Raw genomic sequence first — 26,389 nt, 5'->3', positions numbered from 1 at the left:
AGACTAACAACCATCTTGATTCTGGAGAAAATTGGATTTCGGCCTCGCAACAAAAGCAACAAATCTAGATATTTATCATGTAAGTGGTTTATACCGCAACGTTTTTATACACAAACCATGATAAATGCACAGAGTGTGGACATGATGGCATGAAGAGTACATTTATATCATCAGCATTAACTCAATCGCCACAGTAACGTCGTTTTAACACTGATAGGTAATGTAACAACATTACTAAATGTTTGTTGACATGTATATGCCAACATGTTGTAAAACACATTTCTTCAGTAAAAAAAACATGTGTACCTTCATTATGTATGATGCGTAAACAATGTATAATAATTTACATTTAAAAAACACTTATTGTACTTAACACATAGGCTTACAATTTAAAACATTTATGAAACGTTAAGCACAATGGCTTTAGAAAATAGTTGTAAATATTACATAATGGCAAAATTCACATGACAATGTTGGTTTAAAAAATCTTACGCAAATATATTCCCATTCTCACTGTTCAGACTGTTCAAAAATTAAATTATATCAAACACGCGTAACTATTATCAAACATCCTTGGTGATGTTGACTGTATTCTGTTAGGGATGTCATTTGCTTTTCCACCACCCAACTCGCAATTGTCAATGTCAACATCTATCATTTTACATAATGAGTTTGGGTCACTCCACGTGCAGACATTTCAGGCACGGAACAATTATCACCCGTGCACAGCTCGGTAACAAGGCACTGCGGGACCTCTTCCCTTCGCTCAATCATTGAGCTTCAATGGAACCCCTGAGAGGATGTGGGACTGTACTATTCGCTGTGTGAATTTCATCAATACACCTGCCGCCCAAGTGAGCTTCAGTGACAACACGGAAGGCCAATGGGCTATTCAATCACCGTTTTCCTTTTGAGAGAACATTTTTTTAAATGCATTTTCAGGCCAACGTGAGAGCAGAAGATCATCGGAGACAAAGCTAACGGTGTGCTCATATACAGGTATCCTTTGATTTACGAACGTTCGGTTTGACGGACAGTTTTCGATGAACGAAATCGCATTTCCGTGTAAACAACATTTCACATGGCACGGGCCATTAGATCAAACAAGCACGAGGAGGCCTTATCATCCAACCACGACAGCGTCACGGTATTCCTACAGTACAACAGTAACGCCTCCACGTCACCTTACCAGTCATTCCAACATGCAGATCTTTTTGTCGAGTTCCCGGAATACGTGTTTTTTTACGAATCATTATTCAATATTTTCATATTCATGTTGTTATTTTGTTTTCCCCGTGTTTGGTATTCAATTAATGGGGAAAGCCTTTCTGATTTATTACATTTCGTTTTACACGTTTTTTTTTATATATAGCTCATCACTTTTGTAAATAGAGGGTTACCTGTACAGAGGCATCACATTTGGAATTAAGTAATCAACATGACAACCAGAATTAGAATCTTTATTTATACTGGAGGAATATAATGAGGTATTAAGCTCTTTTTCACAAATGTCCACGTTCTGCTTTGTTATTAATATAACACTGCTTTCAACCGTTAAAGTACCGTACGAAAACTCGCATTCATAAAAGGTGACATTTCGGGCAATTGTCCTTCATAGCACATACTTATTAAATAATTATGATTAGACAAAGGATCTCAGCTAGGTCAATAACACTAACAGACAAATGCTTGGCAGTGTGATTATGTCATCATGTGTATCCTCATGCCTTTCAACCTCCACGTGTCTGCCATGGAGTTGGCGACACATTCCGTCGAGATTTGAGACAGTCCCAGGTGTTTGAACGCATGTTGGGTGCGAATGTTTATAATGCTTCCGTTAAGTCCTGCTGAAGATCAATCAAGGACTTTCAGTTTATGGCGCACGCTTTATATTTGAATGAATAAACTATACGTGGCCAACATTCCAACCATGCGGTACAATCGGCTGTCTAATTAGTACACCACGTACACTATAATCATTATTCACAGGACAAACCAAGCGGCACTTTGTAAGAAACGGCAGGATTATGTGCGATTAAGCTCTGCCCTGTGTAAAGCCAAGTCTGACAAGGTTTCCTCGTGATGTTACTAAAATAAAACTCGTTGTGATCCGTAAGAGTGGATTACAGAGCAGTGTCTCAAGTCAAGTTTCAGGATAATGTTCCCGAAAAAGTTTCCTGCCTTGTGACCGGTCATCCTAAAAAAACGCATTCGTATCAAATGGTCAAATGTGCAATGTTCTGCCAGTATCGTAAGCAAGGGCCATTTATAAGCGTGTGGTTCTTGTGAGATGATACTGATCTGATTAACTATGGAGGGCCTGCTGCAGAGCACTCGTTTGTTATTCACAGATCATTTTTAGCTCTTGCATCGATTTCATTGAAGCAACCTCTCACAGGCCATTTTGTTCGGGTTAAATTTTAAGTACTCTTTTTTTTGTTAAAAAAATTACCAGCCTCTAATACGGCAAGTCCATCCACGATTTACTCGCAGATGTGTTGTCGGGTTTGCACCGCGTGTGTTAGTTGGGACAATGTCCAACGATCGTCTACACATGCTGGGAGCTTATTCGGTAAATTCATTATTCAGTTGCTAAAGATGTTTTCACCACGTGGAGCGAAACATCGGACAACATACTCAACAACACGCGAAACAACGAGAAGACACATCCAAGAGCTATCGCGCACAACTGCTAAACACCTACGCAGTGGTGTAGTTCATGAATTGCTATGTAACATTGGGATGTGCAAAATGTTAGAAATGAAGGTTTTCACATAGGCTTTTTAAAATTACATCATTTTACTACATGCAACAATTTAACCAATTGAATAAAAGCCAATATCCATTTAACGAACTACGGTTAGGAAACTCACTTCAAATTAGGATGCAGAGAAAAATAGACACTTCTGACAGCACCTCTATTTATTTGTTCACTTTTAAACGCACAGTGATGAAATGCTCCATTAATTTGTCACATTTCTCTGTAAAACACGTGCCTTGCATGAAAACGCGTGAATACCTGTCGAATAGTGCTGCTATGAGACTAAATTGATTTCCAGAAAGATTGTAAGAGCCATGAGGGTACAATTTTCCCCGATAAAAATGTATTTCCCAGCACACGAGCCGTTTCGCTATTAATATGAACGCCAACTCCTGATGGGGATGCCGTCACGTCCGCAGACGATAGTGTGAACTGTGAAATGTTATTTTGGATAGCAATCATTAATGAGGTGTATCTTAGTGGAATTTTTCTTTTTGCCAAAGTGCATGATTGTAATAACTTTTTACACAGACATGGCCTCTTGCCTCCAACACAAGTAAACTGTAGGCAAGGGATTAAAAAGTGAGAGACTTAGTTTAACAAGTAGGAGGCTTTCGCGACCGATAACATCCATAACAGGTTTTTTTTGGGGTTAGATAGAGTAAATATAAATGTGTCGTTAATCCCGCCACCACCCGACACAGCCAATTAGCAAGATTTGTCACGTAAACAGAACATGCCAATTGTTACTGGTGTTTTGGAGAGCCAAGCCACAACATTTACAATCTGAGTACGACGTTTTGCACATCATCACATCTAACCCTCTATTTAAGGAATGAAACAGGAGGATGATTTCTCCACAAATCTGGTTGTCCGCCCGATGATGCTAGTTGTAATTACTGGCGAAACGTCGTACTCAGATTATTAATATTGTGGTTTTGCTCTCAAACACACCGGTGTGCTGTACTAGTAACGAATTGGCATGTTCTGTTTACGTGACAAACCTTACGCATTGGCTGTGTGGGGTGGTGGCGGGTTTAACGACACATTTGTATTTACGCAATCTAACCCACAAAACCTGTCTTATGAGTGAGAGACTTGCAGGGCGTGATTTGCTGTGGCCTACGAGGGGAATTTCCTTGGCTGTGCTCTTTAAATCCCCAGGACTAAACTTTCAGTTGTCCTACCTGGGGAGGATAACCATATTCTATACCCTGCCCAGATAAAATATTGTGAATTTACAATGTCAGGATGGAGCCTAGTCGATGGGCACTGCTTGCGAATAGCAGGTGGAGGTACAGCAACGGTGTCTTGAATCTGCCTGTGCGGAGCTTTGAGCATCACCTCCGATTAGCACGGTTGGCTACGTAGGGTGTGGGAAAAGTTCAACGTAGATACATAAATCACCCCATTCTACGTATGGTGGGTTTTCTCCAGGTTCTCTGGTTTCCTGCCATAAGCAGCCAAACACTCATTACTCATTCAGACAAATATCCCAATGTAGGAGGACTCCTCCTGAAAGAGTCTTGAGAATCAGTGAGGCTTCCCAAAGCAAACTGGATTATCATTATTATTTAAAAGTGTATACTGAAAACCAATAGAAATATCCCTTGTTATGCATTCATCTTTTCATATTTTAAGTTATTTGTCGATCTGTTATTGGATGAAGGCCTCATCAGGCCAAGTTGGTTATGGTGATTGTTTAGATTGGAGAGACAAAGGCATACATCATAATGGAGAAAATATCAGCCATCTTTAATTTGCTGACCACACGAGTGATGAGAATAGGAATGAACTTCAGGAAATGTGAGGATAATTTATCAAAGAAGGCTGCAAGGTTGGGCTTGGGATAAATATGAGCAAACAAAGGTCAAGCACAATGAGTTCACTCAACAATTACAAATGTCTATCAGAGAGTCACAACTGGAAATCACAGCAGAGTGTATTGTATGTACCTGGACATTTATTTACAGTGAACTGAAATAAAAAAGATGAAATAAAGAGGCAGACAAGAGCAAGTTTAATTGATTTCGTTAAGTTAAAGTTGAAAATAAAAAGCAAAAAAGCAATTTGCCTAAAGAAGAAATGTTTTAATCGGTGTGTACTACCAGCTATGACGTGCTTCAGAAACATGGTCGTTAACAACGAATATAGACCAAACGCTGAAAAGTGTGTAACGAAACATTGAGAGATGCATGCTTGCATTATGATGGGACAGAACATAGGCAGCTTATTGACGTTATCCAAACTATCAAGAAAAGTAAGTGGACTTGGGCAGGACACATCATGGCTAGAAGGGATGGCGGATGACTGGACAAAAAAGAAATGTTCCTGGGTAGTAAGTGGTATTTCCTAATTGCTTATGCCTCAAAAGTACAGAAAATGGCTATTATTCCCCACAAACTTTGCTTTTGTGACCAGGACAGTGATATTTTGAAATGTACATATTTTCAATGAGAAAACGTGGTGTGCATTTGTGTCTTTCCTTCACGTAAAGTCCTGGTCACAAAAGCAAAGTTTGTGGGGAATAAAAGCCATTTTCTATACTTTTTAGGCATAAGCAATTAAAAAATAACACTTAGTACCCAGGAACAAATATTGTGCTACACAGTGTAGTCATCAATAGCAATGAAATCACAGCCAAGGAATTCACCGTGCCCGAGAGCACGCCCACCGAGGAGACGGAGTGATGAAATCAATTCGCTGGCAGGTGTTGGATGGCTTTGGCACATCGCAAGATTACGAGATGCGGCGGCAGCGTGAGGGTGCCTTCATCCAGCAGTGGATGATTATGATGACTATGCAAGATCAAAAATCAAACATACATTTCTGAAGAGATTAAATGGTATTTTACAAATGGATCAAAACTACTGTTGTTGTGTCATGGCCAAATTAAAACAAATGCACCCTTGACATTAAAAGTAAATACCTCGAGACGTCTGTTTTTTTTTACATTGAGCTGATGTAATTGGCAAATTATCCAACCCGCTACACACACTGCAAAAATATGTCCTACTGCATGAAGGGCTGATTTTTTGAGTTCGTACTTTACTGCGAGCACTGCGGGTTGCTATAATGTTACGGGAATTCTATCCCCGAGTTGGTAATGAGGGCTTCCATAATAATGCATGTGCAGCAATCGCTGCCCACACCAGCAATCACAGGAGACCAGATTCATTTTCGCCATTTTCCTTGACAAGTAAATTGGCATTGACTTGAAACTGACATGGTGAAAATGGTAACAGTCCCTGGATTGCTACCACTCATTAGTAAAATCACAGACCATTACGGCATTTGAAACACTGTCATTTACATATACCGTATGTCTTTATGCACGACGAGGCCGATGTTACGTAAGCATTTTCAAGATTTGTTACGCAGGCAATGCACATTGTCGAATGGACTCGGAGACAGCTTTCGATGACATTGGTTTTGTCGTATAACAGAGACGGACACGGTCATCCCACATGCACACCTGCAGACTCACAGGTGACACTTGCTTTGTCGCTGTTTCGTAAACGGGCTTTGTTGTACACATGGCCACATGCGCTGGGCCATGTGGGCACAGGTCAAAGACAAGAAGAGTGTACGTAACCAGGTGGCCATTTACCAAGGATGAGACGGGCACAAAATGTCTCCTACCTCTCCAACTTAGCACATCTCAATAGAAACATATCCATTGACAATGTATTGATTTTATAATCTCCATTTGGTATTTATTCTACGATAGGAGACATTCACGGGTTTTTCCCCTCATTAATTGGTTCTTTTTGACTGAAGAGAATGCTACCTTGTCTATCTTCTAAATTAACACACTTTCTCCTTCTAATACATGGCTGAAATTGTGGTTCTCACCTTTTCCATATCTTTCTGAAAATGCAAATACATCTCCTTTCCATATAAATTGTTCTTACACACGTTCGGGCATATATTTTGTGTAGTTTGGCTAAAAAAAATTTGTTATGTCGGCAAAGCGACACTTCACACTTCATGCTTGCAATTAAATGGAAAATAGCGCGCGGCTTTAAAGGCAAACATCATCTGAATTGGGACCGCACCTCAAGGCATCAAAGAGCCTTGTGTGGACATGCACAATGGCAGTTTGTTGATGCTGGCAAGCTGTTGACAAGTGAGAAAGCTCACACTCAAAATCCCCGTAGAATAGAATCTATCAGGAACATAACTCAGTTGTTGGCTTGTTCTTTGTATTTTTTTTATTCTGTGACTAATTTAACATCACTTGCTTTGGCGTCACAAAACATTGGCGCCTCAGGATAATTGGTATTGTTAGCATGTCTGGAGTCATAGCGCTACGTCGGAGGTGGGAATAGGATATTGAACGCTTTATCTGTGGGTAATATTCCTTGGTTAATTCAATCTCGTGGATTTCTCTGCAAAAATAAATTGATCCGTTTCTCTTCCAATGCCAGTATTGCATTGTATGAGTGGGTAGGGGGGCCTGCAGGAAATGCCAAGGGATCCCAATACAGTAATGGATTTTCATACGAAAAAGATACGTACATAGAATCTGAATATACTCATAGTTTAGAATTGCACTGAACTTTTTGGTAACCTTGGAGAAGATTACATTGTCTAGATTGCCTACTGATATAATACGCACACATCAGCAAAATCCAGGGAACAATGTAAGAAATGCAACATCTTCAAGCTACCTCGCATTTCAACAGTGCAAAGTCCTCCGATCACAACACTTCATTCTTCCCGGTAGACAGAGTGAAATGCTAAAGCGCCATCAATGCTGGGCATTGCATGAGGCAGGCCAAATCTCTGATTTACCAACAAAGGGTCAAATAAGTGAATGCCTCACCTTCATACGTCTCTGGCACCACACAAGTGTCGTCATACACACATCTCAAGTTGCTGCCCTCCACCAGATACCCTGCAACAGGCAGTCCAACCAGGTCAAATTAATACTTAACCTTTATCATTCATTTAAATTGTACACGCTCACATGGCCAGAGTAAGCGCATGTGCGTTGAAGAAGTGTGTGGGGGTCGAACCGTTTATTCTCTTTCATGCCGATGCTTGCTCACTGTCATCAAAATACAGGGCAATATGATCAGCGACTGTGGGATATTGACGATCAATACATTGTGGCAATGCTTAAATTATCCCACAACACATCCTGTGGGTTGGGATGTACACATTAACAATTTGACCCGCAACAAATATACTCCAAGGTGTATCCCGTATTCTTCACATACCACGTCCAAGAATAGAATTGCAAAAACCGAATGGAAAGTGGGACATGAGCAAGGCACGATGTTAAAAAGTGTGTGGTTATGCTCACTGCTGACAGTTTCGAGGCAAAGTCGTTCAGAATTGTTTGGGAAAATCTAGCCAGCATGTCCTCTTGTTGTGTCCATGCGATTGTTTTAGAATGTTTCATCTAAACAGCATGCCCTGCTGTTGTGTCTGTGTTGTTAGCAGTCGTCAGAAATGTAATCAAATCACATTCACACTGGCAAATAAAATGACATAATGCAGAAGAGTTTAGCTGAGGTTCCTCAATCACGATATGTCATTGCTCTTGCAAAGGCCAGCTGCCAACATGTCAACAATAGTGTGTTTTCCTGTCTCAGCATGAGATTACATTTCATAGTCGTGCTCTTGTCAACTATTTATCTCAATTATAGTCAGGAGCAGTGAGAGGGAGATTCGAGGGAAGAGGTGTGGATACAAATGCTTGGTTGGGGCATCGAAGGCAAACAAAAAAGTATGTAGTGTTAGAAATTTCCTTTGTGAACTGATAGTTTTAACACCTCAACCTTTGCGAAGGTATATATATATTTCATAACAGTGCAATAATATAGCACGTGGTTTAAAAATAAATCAAAATAAAGTATCGCTTACACACAAATGTAATACGAAAGCACCAAAGGAAGTACAACACAATACTTTATTTTGAAGAATCTGGTTGTTTGTTTTCTCTCATTATTTCGCCATATCCTTTTAAAACACGTACAGTACTTTCCAACTGGAAAGAGTCCCTGATGTGGGCACGCCTGCCCGTCTGTTTGCCAAGCAAAGCACCTGGCTGTTCCCATGAACTAAACCGGGACAAAGCACAGAACCTTTTATTGTGCACAAGCACAGACAAAGATCCCCCGTATAGCCTTCACATGCTGTTGGGGCAAGTGCTGTTAGCAAGCATCTATGAAGGCCGGCACGGCACATGAGGGGGTGTGTGGCCAGCAACACGCCCGGCCGCCTTTGTCTCCCTAGTGGCGATGTTTACACACCGCACCAGGTACTCATTTGAGGCAGAGTCGACCTAGGAAGGCCCAGGACCGGTTCAGATAATCGTCACTGGTGTTGGCCCTGAGTGGGAATCGAACTCGGGTCGCCGGGTTCGTAGCGCAGCGTGCTAACCACTACACTACCACTCCCCGTAAGCACACACACACACACTGTGATTCTTATTCATATATATATCTATATGGCACACAATCTGTTATGTTTCACACACTCATTATCTGTGTACATATATAAAGTTCTCCATACACACGCACACAGGTCATCAATTTAACCTTTATAAACTGTCAAAGAAAGTGCTGCAGTGAGCACCTGCCAGGGTTGAAACGGGACATGAGGGTGTGATGTGGCCAGCACAATGTCCAGCCACATTTGCCTCAAAAAGTGCTGATGTTACACACCACGTCAAGTATGCTTTTGTGTCGAGTCAACTCCGTGATTGTACAGACGAGATAACGGTTGTGACTGGTGCTGTCTGATTGAGCAGCAATAGAAACTGGATCACCAAAATCATAGAACATTGCATCAACCCATGTAAAACGATTAACTAAACTATTTCATCAGGTAAGGCCCAATGAGCTCTATAGCTCTATTTCAGAAGTGACTTGGTTACAAATGATAGTGCAATTGAAGTGGCTTATCATGTGAACATTGATAAGCAGCCAAAAACTCTAAATGCATGTTTCTAAACGTGGAGGGGAAAAACCAGAGGACCTGGAGAAAATCCAAGTGACCACCGGAAGAACATGCAAACTCCAAATATACCTATGACCTCCTGTATACCAGGCGAGGTAGTTAACAAGAGACATAGATTTATTAGCGAGCGCCTACGAAGACCGGCACGACACGCGAGCATGTGGGTGGCCAGCACCAAGCTTAGCCCCCTTAATCATCCCCAGTGGCAATTTTTACACACCATACCGGATACTTATTTACACACTATACCAGATACTTATTTAAATGAGTGGACATAGGGGAGGCCCAGAACCAGTTAAAATATTCTCCAATGTTATTGTTCATCGGCAAGTAATCGAACTCGGGTTGCCTGGTTCGCAACGCAACACACTAACCACCACACGACACTAATCACTTCCACACACAAACACACACGCACACACAAACTCGCACTGTCTATAATAAAGCACACCACAGTGGAGAATCAGCCACTATAATCATCTCAATGGACACTAAGCCCAAAACAAAAAGGCATTAAGACCAGCCAACTCAACTCTTGGAACATTGGTGTATGGCTTACAATGTGCTTGTTCACCGATGAGATCACCACACACACACTCATTCACACACACACAAAGACACAAGTTCCACATTAAGCCTTTACAGACTGTTGGGGCAAATGCAGTATGCCACCGCTGCGGATGGCTGCTGAATAAAAATACTTGTTTTTCTATGTGGAGGGGCAGATATGTGAAAGAGGCACATTAGTTTTGTTACCCACGAAGGCCGACCGAGTACACGAGGGGGCGGGTGGCCAGCACCACGCCCGGCCGCCTTTGTCTCCCTAGTTTAGGAATCCAACTCGGGGCACCGGGTTCGTTGCGCAGTACACTGACACCCATGGTCAGTCCACTGCTGGATGAAAACCCCCTCGCCCCCCCACCCCCCCAAGCTGTTGCCACCTCTCCTGGTCGATCTTGAATGCAATAAGTCATTCAGCACCTGCACATGATCTGATTTCCTTACTCCATATCCTTGGTGGACGTCCTCTTGTGTGAATTCCATTCATTGGTTGCTGCGCCATTATTATTCTTGATCATCATCCACCGTCCCTTCTTGACATGACATGTCCTGCTCAAGCCCACTGACACGAATGGGTGTTTCTGTCTGGCTGTGTGGCTTTGTCTGTCTTCATGTCTTTTTGTGTCCCTGTGTGCGTTTGTCTCTGTATTTTCGTTTCTGTGTCTCGCCTTGTGTCTCTCGGATAGACACAAGGAGAGACACAGAGACATGCGGAGATATGAAGACAACCACATGTCTTTGAGGCACAGCTTGTTTTTGTGCAAAAGCAAACGCACCGCTTTTCAGAGATCCTCTTGCTGTGATTGAAGACTCCACTTAAGCACAATTATTACACGGATAAATGGAGTTGCTCACTAAATAACGTCTGTTATCTGCAGGTTATCCACGAGCATTGGCTGTTTATTTTTCTGGCAAACACTGCATGTCACAGCTCCTACTTATCCAGGATCGTTGCAGATAAGAGGGGCCATGCATCAAATTTATCCTATTATGCGTGAATTTACCTCCACAGATAAGTGAGGTAAACCCCGGGGATAACCTGCATATAATAGGATACTTGATATGGATCCCCCATATCGAGAGAGATAAGAAGAGTTCTCTTGTGATATTAATTTAGTAGAGAATCTCTAAAAACGGACCATCTGTATACGTCAGGTCTGTGTACACACACACAGGAGGTAAGCTTCATCTGGGCATTGCCAACGCCCATTCTCAATCTTGGTTGCTGGTGCACATGCAGATAACGAAGCATTCTCTCACAACGCTGCACACATGCACATTAGCCACATTGCCAGCCACTGGACACCGCAACGTAGAACTCTACTCGCACAAACATTTTGCCGGTATAAATTGACCCATGGGCGGATGAACATGGCGACGACGTAAAATAAAACTAGAATGGAACATTACGGAAGTAACTTTCACAAGCAGTTTTTTTTAGATTGGCATGACAGCGGCACATTGAATGGTTTAACTGGTTTAAGTATTAATAGTATCAAAAGCATACCTTCTGGAATGGTTGGGTAATGGGCATGGCTGTCTCCTGTCAGGTATGTGGATGGGCAGCAGGAAAGATCTGGAAAATGTGAACAAGCAACAAGTGCCTTTAACGTTTCAGCTCATCGAATGCATTTTACAAGTGACGCGTGAGGCATTAATGAGATCACCACACACACACACATTTGCTTTACTCGTGCAGCTCTGTCATTAAAAGAGTAGAGTATGCAATGTACATCACGAAAATGCATACATATGAAAAAATTGCGAGGTGAGAATGTTGCACAACGAAGAAAGCTTTTACTCGAAAATTAACTTTTCGTGCATATATGCTTGACGTGCATATAGCATGCATAATTTACTCGTGACAGAGTCGTCTTTAAATCAATGAGATTTATTCGCAAAACAGTGCTGCGATCAACAAAACCGAAGATGTGAAATGGAGACTCGGAGAGCCATTTCCAATTGGATGGCTTGCTTCAAGGGCAATGTGCCTTCTGTGCCGAGAAAAAGCGAATTGATTAATCTGCATTGGGGGATTTCTGTGGAGCTGGCATTCAGCTCTTAATGGACAAGCAACTAGTTGCACCTTTTTCCTGAAATAAATAGGCAGAATACATACACTGTGCCATCAAGTCAATGTTTACTTTGGTTTTGCACGACTTTCTACAAATTGAGCAGCTGGTGGCTAATAAAAATATTTTAAGTAATCTTCAGTGGGAATTTGTTTTGGGAAAAGGCTCTTGAAATGGAGATTCGTTATTTAAACGTAGAGAGAGGAGGAACGCATCTCGAATACCATATTATAAATGTTGGATTTGCTTGCGTGCATAAATCACAAGCTGCTACCAATATTTGATCCACTCTTTACAGTCACTCTGTTTGATTGCTTGGCTGTGGTTTTGGTTCATGAAGTGCTTTATGGAAAACAACAAAAAATTCACTTTCAATTATTTCTTTGAACCAGCAGCGTGCAGTTGTAAAGCAGTTCTAAAATCTATCAGCCAGCTTCAGCACCAAAAAAAGCACACTTCATAATGACTTGAAACCATTACTATATCGAGTGTTCAATATTTCCCTTGATATGCCTGCATCCCCTCTTCTATTGTAGAGTTAGAGGAGACAAACACACACATCTCGTCCTTTCAGCCAAATGGTCTGAAAATTCTTCAGTATTATGAAAATAAACCTCCTGCGCTCAGGAAAAGATTTTCGCAATCATATTTACGAATGTTCCCCCTTATATATTTACGATTGGCATTCAATACCTAAAAGCGCACATGCATAACTGAAGCAAATTTGTTGAAAGACGAGTGAAGATGTCGGCAAAGGTCCAGCCACAGACGCCTGCTGACCGTGCTCGTAGCTGAAGTCGGACGGCTCGCGCTTGATGTGCATGGACGGAGGTGGCGGCGGCGGTGGCGGGAAGGGAACCTCGGGAGGCCCGTCCGTCCCACCCCCAGCAGCGCCGCGGTCGTACAGAGCGTCGCGGTACTCCTGCTTGAACGCACGCGGCGGAGGCGGCAGGGACAGTGCTGGCAGGGTCAGCTGAGGCCGAGTTGAAGCGTGGGCTGGGATTCGAGGCAAGGAAGAGGCCTGCTGTGGGAGCTGAGGGAGGGATGGGGCCTGCGAGGGGAGCGAAGGCAGAGGCCGAACTGCGGGGGCCCCTGGCAGAAGTGGCTCGGACATCTGGCGCTGGTACGGCGGCCGCTCGACGCAGGGCGCCCCGCGGCGCACTGGGTAAAGGTGGCATGGCTCCGACAGCTGCCTCTGCACCCTGCCATCGCGAATGAGATGGGAGAATGTCTCGCGATGAAATGATCGAGAAATATACGAACGGCATCGAATTTCAGTTTGCAAGGCATACATTCACTTACGTGGAAATATATTCAAAACACACTATAAATAAGCAAATAACGTTCTGAAGATAGCTGCAAACATGCTTAAAATGTCTGTTCCATTACAGAAATATATGGTATTGCAAGCTTCACCAGACTTAAATTTAGACGAGCTAGTGCAAACACTGTGACAGTTTACATATCCCATGCTGAACACAACACATCTCACTGTATTAACTATGTGTGCTCCATTTAATGTGGAATAATGCAAATAGCTACCAAACGAACCATCAACAAAATATTTCACAATATGCCCACTGCTTAAATAAGAGGGGTTTTCGTGGATTTGTATATGCTGTAACTAGGTTCCTTAATTCATTAGGTGATTTGCAATTATTGAAAGTTTTACATATATTGCAAAGCGCAAAACTGTACGTACAAGTTGAGCCCACTGGGTTGTATAGCCGATATGAAAGATTAGTGTCAAACAGCAGTACTTTCATTGCAAGAAATACATCAGGTTTAACTTAGCTGAACATTACATCCCTTTCTCAATAAACTGCTGTATGAAGGCCCCCCTATGCTGTCAATCGTCAGGGTTGTTTGTCCATATTTCACCATGCGAGACATGACTGGTTTGTGAAGGCGGTGACCTGGGATCAGTTCAGATATCACTTGCCACTGATGTTAGTTCAGTGTGAAAACCAAAGCATCCCCAATGATATGCATGGACGTATTTTGTTCTAAAACGTAAAATTACATACACATTGATTTTTGTAATATGCATTCTGTGTAGTTGTAAAGAATTATCTTTACAAGTAGACGTTGATGTTTAAAACATCACTACTTTGTGGGCCATAGTGCATTACATTAAATAATTATATAATGTGTTCAAGTAACGTTTTCAAACCTTGCTAAAGTTATATTGGTTCAGGTTTATTTACATTTAAATATCCAAGTTATTCACCAAAATTAACAATCTTTCGCTCATGTATTTAATATTGGGCTGGATGCATACTATTGAAATTAGGAATGATGCTAAGGATGATAAAAATGCCCGTTTAGCACATGCTTTACAAATAACTCCTTTTGCAGATGTGACACCACTTTAGCACCCACGCTACATGGGAGAGAGAATCAGGCGATACGCCAATCTCATATGATACCACCCATCCCTTCCATGCCAAGAAAGATGACCTTACTCCACAACCTGTCACAGTGTAGCATAGCAAATGTGCAGCAGGTGGGCATTTTCCTCTTGGTTTGCTTTACTTCGTTGACTCTGTTAAACGATGCTTCCGGTCTGTTAGCGAAGCAGGAAGCAGGAGCCAAAACATTCCGGGTGGACCCGGGTGTCCACTTACAAGGAGCCTCACCTGTGCTCGGGCAGATACTGTGGGTGAGTGCCAGCCTGTCCGGACTGGCATTGAACAGGTGGAAACGGAGAGGCAGGGGGAGGGTGGGAAAGCTGAAACCTCCGCTCCTTTCCAGGAATATGGGGTGACAGGGGCAGAGGCGTCGAAACGGGCGGAGGGAGGCCCATTGGAGTTGGTGGTCCTCCTCCCACAGATGCTCTTGACCGGTTAGCGGGTGTGATTCGGTTGAGCATGGAGCCAGCTGGGCCGGTGGGAGAGATGAGATTCACATGGCTCTGGCTCGAGAGGACACCGGGTGGAGTGGGCGGCGGCAAAGGAGAGCGCGAGACTTGGTATCTCATCTCCGCGTGGTGCGTGGACTGAATAGAGCCGGGATGCATGGGTGTGGCCACACGGACGCAAGGAGGAGTAGGCGGTGGCAACATCGCCGATTGTTTCTGATCGCAGAGCCTGGAAGGCAAAAACAACAGGGGGTGGATAAAACACAGTTAAAATGCTATGCACGGATAACTGCCAAACATTTAATTCCGTTGGATTTACAAATGGAAATGCATTTCACATGACACTCGTTAAGACATATTAATTATGTAGATCTAAGATTCACGTTAAATATATTTACCATTTGATGTTATTACGTCAATAAGTATCATATTAAATATCTTTTAAGATAAGGGGAGCTTAGCCTGCCATGACTTGTCTTGGAAATCCATCTAATTTTAACTACCTTTATATCTTTCAGATCTGTTTCATTAACGATGCAAAGCAAAGATGGCTAACGCATACAAAGAGAAGATTACTATGTCTAATTCCTCCTCGGCTTGTCGAATCATGTAGCCAATTTCAGTTTCTGTGATAACTGGCATTTTAATTAACACAGAGATGTCCTGACATTTAGCGTATTATAGACGCTGCTTATTTGATGGGGGACACACCTCGCGAAATAAATTCCTGAACACGCTAAAACACATGACATAAGATTAAATTCATATCTTTGGAAGATTTATGTAACAGTTTATATCAGCATGTCAAATCATAAAGGTTGGCTAATTTACCACACTGGCGATAATATCACACGTGTTCCCACTGAACCTGAAACATACATCTGGATTTCATCTTAATTGGCAGTGTTCCAGGAGCAGATCTGGATGACTGTTCTCCAAAAAAAAGTGACGGATAATTTTTCCGTAATGATTTTGAAGATGGCATCACTATTGCTTTCAGCATGAACACCACGTGCTCACATATTCTCTGTTAAATGTAAGATTCGTTGAACCACTAAGGAAAATAGTTAAGATGTTCATGTATTCTTGCTATTATAATTACGCACTTAAAATAGATTACACGTGTAATATGTATCTTCAAATAGATGACGTACAATAGATTATATATCAATCAGTAAATCATTAAATAAAATAACTCTGCTTATTTGTTAGATGTAAGGAACGACATTAATGATGCTCAGCAGTAGGTTAGAGGTGGATAATAACGGCAACGCATTGCATTCAAGACGGTGAAACAGCAAACCCTGATGACGGTAGTATAAAATGCGCCACCAATTCAAACGGCATGAGTGGGATCCTTTACCCGCCTGTGCACAATGTGATAGATGTGCATTTGTACATTTCGATTTAAAGCTTTCGTGACTGCAGGGATTCATCTTCTTGGTTCTTTCGGTAAAGTCACGTAGAAGGGAAGTAATAAAATAATAAAAATTAAACATAATAAAATAATTCTCACGACGTTTCGGCAACAACGCAAGCAGCCGTCCTCAGGTGAAACCAGGTCTGTCGATGCGACAGCGCTGTCGCATCGACAGACCTGGTTTCACCTGAGGACAGCGCTGTCGCATCGACAGACCTGGTTTCACCTGAGGACGGCTGCTTGTGTTGTGGCCGAAACGTCGTGAGAATAATTTTATTATGTTTTATTTTAATTATTGTATTACTTCCCTTCTACGTGACTTTACCGAAAGAACCAAGAACATTTGTACATTGTTGGAGCATTGCTATAGTTGTCAAAGAAAGAGCTTTTGTAAAACGTAACAGCAGCCTGCAATTGTGCGACACTATTCCCTCCCGCCACCGGACTTGTGCAGCTAGACGTTGGTGAAAGTGGAGTTTTTTTGGAGCGCCTGCCAATGAGGCATCGTCACGGCCACATCGCGCCATACCTTGGGCTACAGCTGGACGCAGCCTGGCAAGAGTTCGTGCAGACTGTCCTGTTGCCCATGAGCCCGGCTTGCCGCACACAGCTGGAGCTAGGACCCAGGGCGCATGTGGAGCCACACGATTCCTTCTTGATCTTGGCCGAAGGAGGGCCATGGAAAACCACTGTCCCCCCACAAGAACCCACAGAGAAATATACCACAAAAGCTTTTTTATTCATGTTTTGATCCATGAAACCACACTGTATTGTAGGTTTTTTTTAAAAGATGTTTTCAGCCAATTAATGAGTGTTTATAAGTGTGGGATTAAATCGGAGCACCCGGAGAAAACACACGTGTGAGGGGGCAGCACTCTATCCCTCTATGGCACTTCAATGCCCATGGGCAGGGAATTTTGCAACATTTTTGTGAGGTACTAACCCTCTCTCCTCCACAGTGCTGGATTACCGGAGGGGTTCTGTTTGAGACGTTTGGTCAAATATTTTTGCGGGTAGGAAGAAACTGCAGTTTCTACGAGAGGCGATGGCTTATAAGAGGTTATGACGAAAAAAAAGTACGAGAAGTAAAGTCAGCAACCCATTTGCCATACTTACACCTCACTGCAATTTGCAGGCGGGTGTCTCTCGTACAATCGAAGTGTGATCCACCGATGTCACTTTATATACGGTAAAATACAGGCACGTGTGCCGTCTTAACTTTGAAGACCAAAAATGCTCCTAAAAATGTATTTTGATGTAAGGTCACCCCGCAGTTGTTAAGAATACATATTTTCATGTTCAAAATTATTTATTCAATAAAAATGTTTAATAATTACGAACGGTTACACTGAAACACATTTATCAAAAGCATACGAAAAAACATGATTAATCTAAAAAATATTATTGCCAAAACATTATACATTATTTCAGATGACAATGTAAAGTAAAAATTACACCACTACAAACAACAGAACCATCAATCTACTGTATATTGCTATTTAGTAAATTTTGGTTCTTTTTTAATTCAATAATACGTTGAGATTGGAAACAAATATCTCACAAAAAATAAATAAGTTGACGTTCTGAAGAAGAAAAAAAATGTACACAAACATCAATTTTTCAAATGTATTTCGTATTAATCTAATGCCAACCGCTTACTTGACATTTGAAGCTCATTATCTGCTGCTCTGGCTAAGAAAGCCTATTTTTGCATGATTATGGGATACAACAATTGAACAGACCATCTGGCTAGAAGCGTAGCATGGTCAATGCATTTGTAAGATTAACTCCAATAACTTCCATAGATGTTCAGGACAAAGTACCAATGAAACGACTAGCAGATGTGAGTAAACACAACAATATAACAATCACACATTTCATAAGTCTTATTTTTTTAAGTCGACAGAATTCTTCTTTTTTACTTTATTCCACAAATATACCTGAAGGGTCCATTTCCAATGTGTGTCAAGTCCTAAAGACCCAAGGCTTATGTGGCCATTAGTTACATGGGAAAGTGGAATACATTTTTAATAATACATTACAGGTATTTATGGGCTATCCAGTATGGATTCATCAGACACTTTTATCAATGTTACATTCATGAAATCTGCTTTCTTGCTTTTACTCCTGAGGCCATGATTATTATCCATGGTTGCAACAAAAAAAACATGCTAGCTTGAGGGAATACTATTTGTGCCAAAAATGTCTACGGTAATAGACAGGGCTGAGGCAAAACATGTTGTGTAGGCCTAAGAAAATGCAATATATACTCCAGTCAGATCGACATATTACCAAAATATGTAAATTAGCATATCACGTGTCGTGTAATCAAGGGCGCATTCGGGCGAATGGAATATAATTGTGTATTTATGTAGGAGGCCACTATTCTTGAGCCATTTACACATAGGCATGCACCTAAAGAGACGGTGTATATCTGTGTATGTCCACTTCAAATGCTTTGGTCAGCACTATCATGCTATTAACCTTAAGGATGTCTGAGAAATGTACTCTCTAACTTAATAAATTACTTTGACATCTCTGGTAGAGAGCATTTAATAAACTATATACTGGCAACACTGCAATTAGAATTAATCACCAAACTGTAGCTATGACAATTAAGGTGGATTATTGCTGTGACGGAGAAAGAATAAACATTCCCATTTATAATGCTTTACCCGTCATGAATAGCCGCTGTCAGTGCACCGACGAAAAACTAAACACGACACAGATAACACAATTTATGCACAAAGTGGGATAGAAAATATTTTCTGTTATAAACCGTTCGTTTCATATCGTGCGCTCGCCGGAGGAGACAAGCAGGGGGCCTCTTTGTGTTGACCGAATCGTGACCCCCCTCTCGACCGGCAGCATAAAGTCGGGCCTTGTGGCGCCGCACTCTCTGGACTGCACGGCGAGGCGAGCAAAGAGCGTTCTCTGTGTCCACTGGCCCCTGCACAGAGTCTGAGATGCAGGTGTCAGCCTGCAACACTGGCATGTGAGCAAACGCCAGCCACACGGGATCACCCGCTCAGAGAAAAACCAGCGCCAAAGCCCTCTCCGTTTGCCAAGTTCAACAAAACGCTGCCTTTACCGCCAGCTTTAGGCAATGCCTTTCCTGTTAGGGCACAGGCATTGGCGTTTTTTCCCTCTTCTGAAATTCTCTGGGGGGGGTAAAACTAAATAAATGCTGCCATTTGTATTTTAATGAATAGTTAACAGTGTAGGTTTTAGTATAAATGTACAACCAAGGTTAAACTACTCATCGGCACTCACAAAGGAATGCACCGAAAAATTATTAAACCGGCTTAACAGACTTAAACAGCTATTGAAACACAATATCTAAAAAAAGTAATCGCTCTCAATGTAAAATTGTGTTTTGCCATGCCAAAAAACCATCCATTAAAAGATTTAATGAAATGTTACATTGCAAACATATTCATGATTTTATCAGAATGAAGTAAAACAGTTACTGAAATAAAAATAAAAACAGCTGTCCCGTCTGCAGAATAAATCCTTCAACATATAACCCCATTACAGTATTTGAAAATTAACATATACAATCCAAATAATCCTAATCGCTATATACGATTAATGCAGATGTGTACTGTATTTAAAATGGATTTTACCAAGCCAATGCATTTTCAAATGGACTCATTTATCATACAGTATACTTCTGATTCCATCTCTGAATAGTTTTGTAACTTGTAATATGTCGTAATTGCTGAATTTTAAACATGCAATGGCCATTGAAGAAGTATTAAAATAATCTCACAAATGTGCATATAATCTAGATATCTCAACCATGAAATCTGAAGCTCAATAATGAAATATTATGGACTGGTCATCGTGCCCCCCATGAAAGCAGAATTCCACCATTCACTGCTAAGTACTCACATTGCCAAAAACCCAAACTGTGCTCACAATGGCCTGGTATGCACCGCGGCTTGTGTAAGTGCGCGCCTACAAAATATAACAAACCCCAGATGATTCCACGCTCTGCTTCATCCGCCTGAGCCGCAGCAGACAAAACATCCGGAAGCCCGCAGTGCAAACATCAAGGCCTCGGCCACTGTACGATATTAAACATAGCCTCTACAACGATAAAAACATATATATTTTTTTCACCACACATGCCTGAAGCAAATACACTCTATCTGTACTTGACAAACGTGTACACAGAATTATACATGAAGGCGCACATCGTGAAACTAACTGCTTCACTAAGACACGCCTTCAGAATTTAGTGGATACAGTATTTTGAATGAACATTTTTAACTAGATTTAATGTTACACTTATACAAACATTTCAGAATAATTCTTACATTTACGCATCAGTCCTACAATGGTTCAATAGTTAAATAAATGTGTTCAAGTGCTGGTCATATCTAACGGATGCATTAGAATTCACTTCAGCCAGTGGCAAAAAAGAAAAGTGCTAGATTGTGGGAGTCACAGCCTGAAAACGTAGCCTACATTATGTATTTTCAGACCACTACACATTTGTTTTAATATTTTTAATGCTAGATCTTTAACATACTTTCCATGTTTGAAGATTAGAAGTGAGGTTTTACTTGAATGATCCTAGGAGCTCAAATTAATGCATCTTTGCCTTCCAATTGTGATCTCGGCCTGGGCAAAACTAATTTCACCCCCTGCAAATTAACCCTGCGGCCAGCATGCCTCAGCCAGACGCTATCGGTGGGCTGCTGTGGTTAAACTGGGTGTGAACCAGCTCTTTCAAAGGATGCGACAACAACGGTGCCAACATCTACCAGCCCCATCGGTGCACTGAGGGTTTCGCATCCAGGGTCTCGCCCAAAGGTGTTGGTGCAGCTCTTGATGGACGCAGGAAGGCTGTTAGGGGACGTTGTCACCTCAGTGGTTCTCCGAGAGGTTTTGGCCAAAGGCTCCGTGATGCCTCGTCTGATGTGTAGGGTGTAAGTTAGGGAACTGTTCTATTGTGCGATCTGTTTGTGTTAAGTTTGGTTTGTGGTAAATTTCATGTTACCATTTCCTGACCCTTAATCGTATTACAGGAGTAATGCAGCAGTGGGTGCCACTGTTGTGTTAGTGGATATCATATATCTGGTTTTGTATGTGTTGCGGCTATGGGCATCACTGCTATGCTTGTTGTGGTAAAATGCAATCTTCTACCTGTGTGTGCAATAGTGCACATACATTTTTTGCATTAAATTATTCTATTTATGTCAGATATGTGGCATTGATTTGTGTGCAGGGGACAGGGCCTGTCCTTTACCTTAGGGCGAGGGACTTTTTTTGTATAGGGTAATAGTTATGGCTTGGAGAAAACAAGCCTGTATGTTTCCCCATTTGTAACGGATACCCCAAAGTGAACTGGCTGTACCCCTGCATGTTCAGTTTGTTCCAGTCCAATAAAATTGTGGTTACATTTCAATTTTAAGTGTACAAGGGTGGCCTAATATCAATATTGGTCAATTGGTAAATGGTCACGTGACCTGGTGCTCAGCCAATGGGCTGAAATAATTATTTACAACTTTAAATTCAAGGAGGAGAAGAGAGGGGGGGGGTGCTGGTGGACCGGGCGGGATTCAGGGCTGGTCGAGCAGTAGCTTGGTGGCAGGAGGTGCATTTTGGTGGTGGAGCGAAGGCAGTTAAAAATGTAATTTAAAAATAAACGTTGCATTGCATCCTGGCGGTGCCTTGCCTTTCCTCTAAATATAGGTGTGGTACTGCTGTATTTGGGTAACATTTCATTGGCAGTGTTCGAGGTGAGCAGACCTTGCTTTATACTTGCCTCACCCGAGTAATTTTATTGTCGGAGTGAGTGGTCGCTATCGTGAGCATAGACGTTTATAATACCGAGTCGTGAGTGTTGAGGCGATTATAATCGTAGCCCACACTGCTGAATTCCCCGCAGCTTCACATTTCCATGCATACTGTTGGTTAAATGCAAACTGGGGTGGGTTATTAATGAGAATTACCACGTAGGCTTTCGCGACCAATATCATCCATAATAGAGGTTTTTGGGTTAGATCGCGTAAATATATAAATGTGTCGTTAAAACCCGCCACCACCCGACACAGCCAACTAGTAAGGGTTGTCACGTAAACAGAACGTGGCCAATTCGTCACTAGTACAGCACACCGGTGTGTTGGAGAGCCAAGCCACAACAGTTTAAACACGTTCTGTTTACGTGACAACCCTTACTAGTTGGCCGTGTCAAGTAGTGGCGGGTTTTAATGACACATTTATATATTTACGCAATCTAACCCAAAAACCTCTATTATGGATATTCATGAGTAGTTGCTCCAGGAAGGTCATGGCAGTAACATCCGAGTTCTAAATGGGTTGTAATCGTGGCTCATTGTTAATGTTCCTCGAGCTGGATACATTCTCTCCGATGCGGTTGGTTCAATGCAACGTAATGGAAGTTTCGATTTAAAGCTTTCGTGACTTGCAGGGATTCATCTTCTTGTTTCTTTCGGTAAAGTCACGTAGAAGAGAAGTAATAAAATAATAAAAATAAAACATAATAAAATAATTCTCACACATTATTAGAATTATTTTATTATGTTTTATTTTTATTATTTTATTACTTCCCTTCTACGTGACTTTACCGAAAGAACCAAGAAAACGTAATGGAAGTTTCGATTTAAAGCTTTCGTGACTGCAGGGATTCATCTTCTTGGTTCTTTCGGTAAAGTCACGTGACTGCAGGGATTCATCTTCTTGGTTGTTGGTTCTTTCGGTAATAAAAAGAAAAACGTATTATGTTTTATTTTTATAATTTTATCATTTCCCTTCTACGTGAACATAATATGTTTTATTTTTATTATTTTATTATTTCCCTTTTACGTGACTTTACCGAAAAAAACCAAGAAGAGTAATGGAAGTTGTCCGTGGGTGGTTGCAAGAGTAAGATTACACAGTACACAATACAGTGGGCAAGTATTGTATGGTTTACTCTTTCTGACAAGGTCACGTAGTCACTTGACGGGCACATGATATAACCCAGGTCCGCCCTTGCAAAAAGGGCATTGCGGCTCCATACATCTCAATGGGTTTATTTCATCTCCTGGTTAAATAAAAGATATAACAACAACTGTTCTGCAGTAAGATTCCGAGGTTCCAAGCATAACTGCACAGTCTAGTTTATTTTTGCAGGGCTCTATCTCGTGAACATTGAGTTGAACAGCTTAATAAGCGACTTATATTCTAACCATGCTCGTGTGTAGCCTAGCACCACAGTGATTCGTGTCCCTTAGGGGCCATCCATTTAGTACGTACACAAAAATCTATCAAAACTTGACCCCCCCCCTCCCTGTACGCACGCGTTCTTTTTACCCCCCCCCCCCCCCACCTGGGTACGTACGCTTGTCGCACCCCCACCCCCCGAATCCTATAGAACGGACGATATTTAGTCCACGCAAAAACGATCAAGGAATTATGATATTAACGTGATAAAGCAAACAGATAGTCCACCGCAGGACTATCTAACTCATTTGAAGGCCAATGTTGACATCAAATGGAGACAATTTAATTTGTCCAGGAAACGGGGTGGGGGGGGGTGAAGCCTCGATAATAATTATAATTTGTCTACATAAAAAAATTATTGTCGAGGCTTCACCCCGTTTCCTATGCGTACATTGTTCGTAACCCCCCATACGCAGGCGTACGCATTTTGGGTTACCCCTCCTCCCCCCTCCATGCGTACGCACTAAATGGATGGCCCCTTACACCTATTTTACTGAGGGCACATTCCCCCTCGGTCCTTCGCTGCTCAGTTGAGCTTCAGCGTTACCCCCTTGCTAGTAGCTCAAACTAATCTGACGAATTCCCAGTAAACATGGAAAATTGGGGCAACGTTTGTCCAACGATTCCAACCACATGCCCAACGTCGAATGTTTACTGGGTTGTTGCAATCTCGGCCACAAGACGAACAAAACCAAAACCTTCCGATGCCTACAGTTTTAAATTTACTTCAACATTTGTTTTACTTATGCAAGCATTAAAACAAAACTATGCACAAGCTTGCTTTAAAAGTCAAATGAGAATAGGTCAATGACATAATGCTTCCAAAAACTGTCACACGGAAAGGGATTACCAGATTTGGAGGGGCACATTCCAATGCTTCCCCTCCTGCTGCTGAATCGGAATGAACAGCAAGACGGCTTAGCAAGCTATGCCCATACAGGGTTATAAGGTACCATTTGGGATATAAATTATTACTTTAAGTTGTCAGTTGTCCTCTCCTTTCCAGCGAAGTCCTGTGCCAACTTCCAAAAAGTAGTAATACTCTTCACACAACTTACATTAGCAACGATGTTCACTAATCCATACATTTACTCGACACATAAAGAGCTTTCATAAATGCACTGCTGGATGAAGGCCTCCTCATATCGTAGGGGTCGTTCCACAATACTTCACCATCCTACTCAGTGTGCGATGGTGAAGGCAGGCAACATAGATGTTGGATGGAGCATGCTACAGTCCAACAATGTAATTTTCTGCACTGCCCTCTGCTGGCATTGCAGTAGCCTGGGACAGGAGTTGTATGCCGGGTGGTCGCCAGGCTCAAACCTGCTTAGCTGCAGAGACATGACGAGATCGGGCTTTGTATTCCCTATTTAAAATCATATTAGTTAGCTATTTACAGTGGCTTATGAAGGGGTGAAATGGCACACATGCATAACCACACTCATTCACGTATACACGTTTTTTTTATGTGTATTGAGTGGCAGCAGTGGTTAGTACACTGCGCGCTGAACACCATGACCCGAGTCAGATTCGCACCCACGGCTAACATCGGTGTCGAATGATATCTGAACTGGTCTTGACGCCCTCCTCCACCAAGCCGCACTGACCAGCATAGTGAACGATGGTCAAACTGCCCCCATGAACAGCGTGTCGTGGCGAAGCGTTTATTCCCCCCCCTCCCCCCCTAGTGGATTGACAATTGTCTATAAATTATATTAATTTTGTCAAGATGACTTGCAAATATATACACAACATACGAATAGGAGGCAATTCGACAATCGTATGCTTGCAAAACTTCATGAAACTACATTATACCGGCAGTATTTAAAGCGTTTTTTTACAAGAGGATTGTATGCAAAGCTGCGCTGACCAAATGTTGTGCAGGTTACATGTACGTTTCTACGGATACAGTTTACACTCTTACTAAAGTCATAAATATATTTTGAGTTCAGAAAAAAATAGTAATCATGCAAATACAAGACTCCATGAGCCACTTCTACAAAATAAAAATTACTTCATCTGTGCCGCTTATACATATGGCCATTACTACAAATGTGGGACCCTTTCTTTGTTTTCTGTGACGTGCTTTAATGAGACCTAATCTGTAGTATTTGTTTATTAACAGCGGTTCACACTTCTCAGTGGAAATGAACAAATTACTTTACATGTGCACATTTTTGCATGCATTGTCCAGAGACAAAAATGACACCATCAGTTTGTGTATTCCATCCTACCTCGTGAACTCCTCTGTGATACTTTTTTTTTTACAAAAGGGATAGTGTTGTTCACGCTTTACACCGACTCCATGGATGTGCCAAGCCCGCTGTCCCGTTAATTTGCAATGTATCACATTCATGGGAAATCCCCCATAGAAACAGTGATGAAACACTTCCCACATCCAGATCCTGTAATCACCACATGCTGAGGAAGCTTTGCACGAACCCTTGGCCAGAGAACCAATTGGCTTGCAAGTAGTCAAGTGACCTACGAGATTGATGGAAAGC

General features: G+C 41.8%; 1 protein-coding gene across 1 annotated transcript in view; it reads right to left on the bottom strand.

Moving 5' to 3' along the window:
• LOC144943500 (ETS translocation variant 5-like) overlaps positions 1-26,389 on the bottom strand; it is a 52,974-nt gene that overhangs the window by 5,798 nt on the left and 20,787 nt on the right. Inside the window, exons 5-8 of the mRNA XM_078871015.1 lie at positions 17,176-17,335; positions 15,006-15,455; positions 13,147-13,568; positions 11,802-11,870 (exon numbers count right to left, since the gene is read on the bottom strand). Of these exons, the coding sequence (XP_078727141.1) occupies positions 11,802-11,870; positions 13,147-13,568; positions 15,006-15,455; positions 17,176-17,335 (1,101 nt within the window). The remainder of the gene's footprint in view (positions 1-11,801; positions 11,871-13,146; positions 13,569-15,005; positions 15,456-17,175; positions 17,336-26,389) is intronic.

Source organism: Lampetra fluviatilis, chromosome 2, assembly GCF_964198595.1.
Source record: "Lampetra fluviatilis chromosome 2, kcLamFluv1.1, whole genome shotgun sequence".
Taxonomy (NCBI): Eukaryota; Metazoa; Chordata; class Hyperoartia; order Petromyzontiformes; family Petromyzontidae; genus Lampetra; species Lampetra fluviatilis.
Note: the sequence above shows the minus strand (reverse complement) of the source record. Positions and strands in the feature narration are given on the sequence as shown.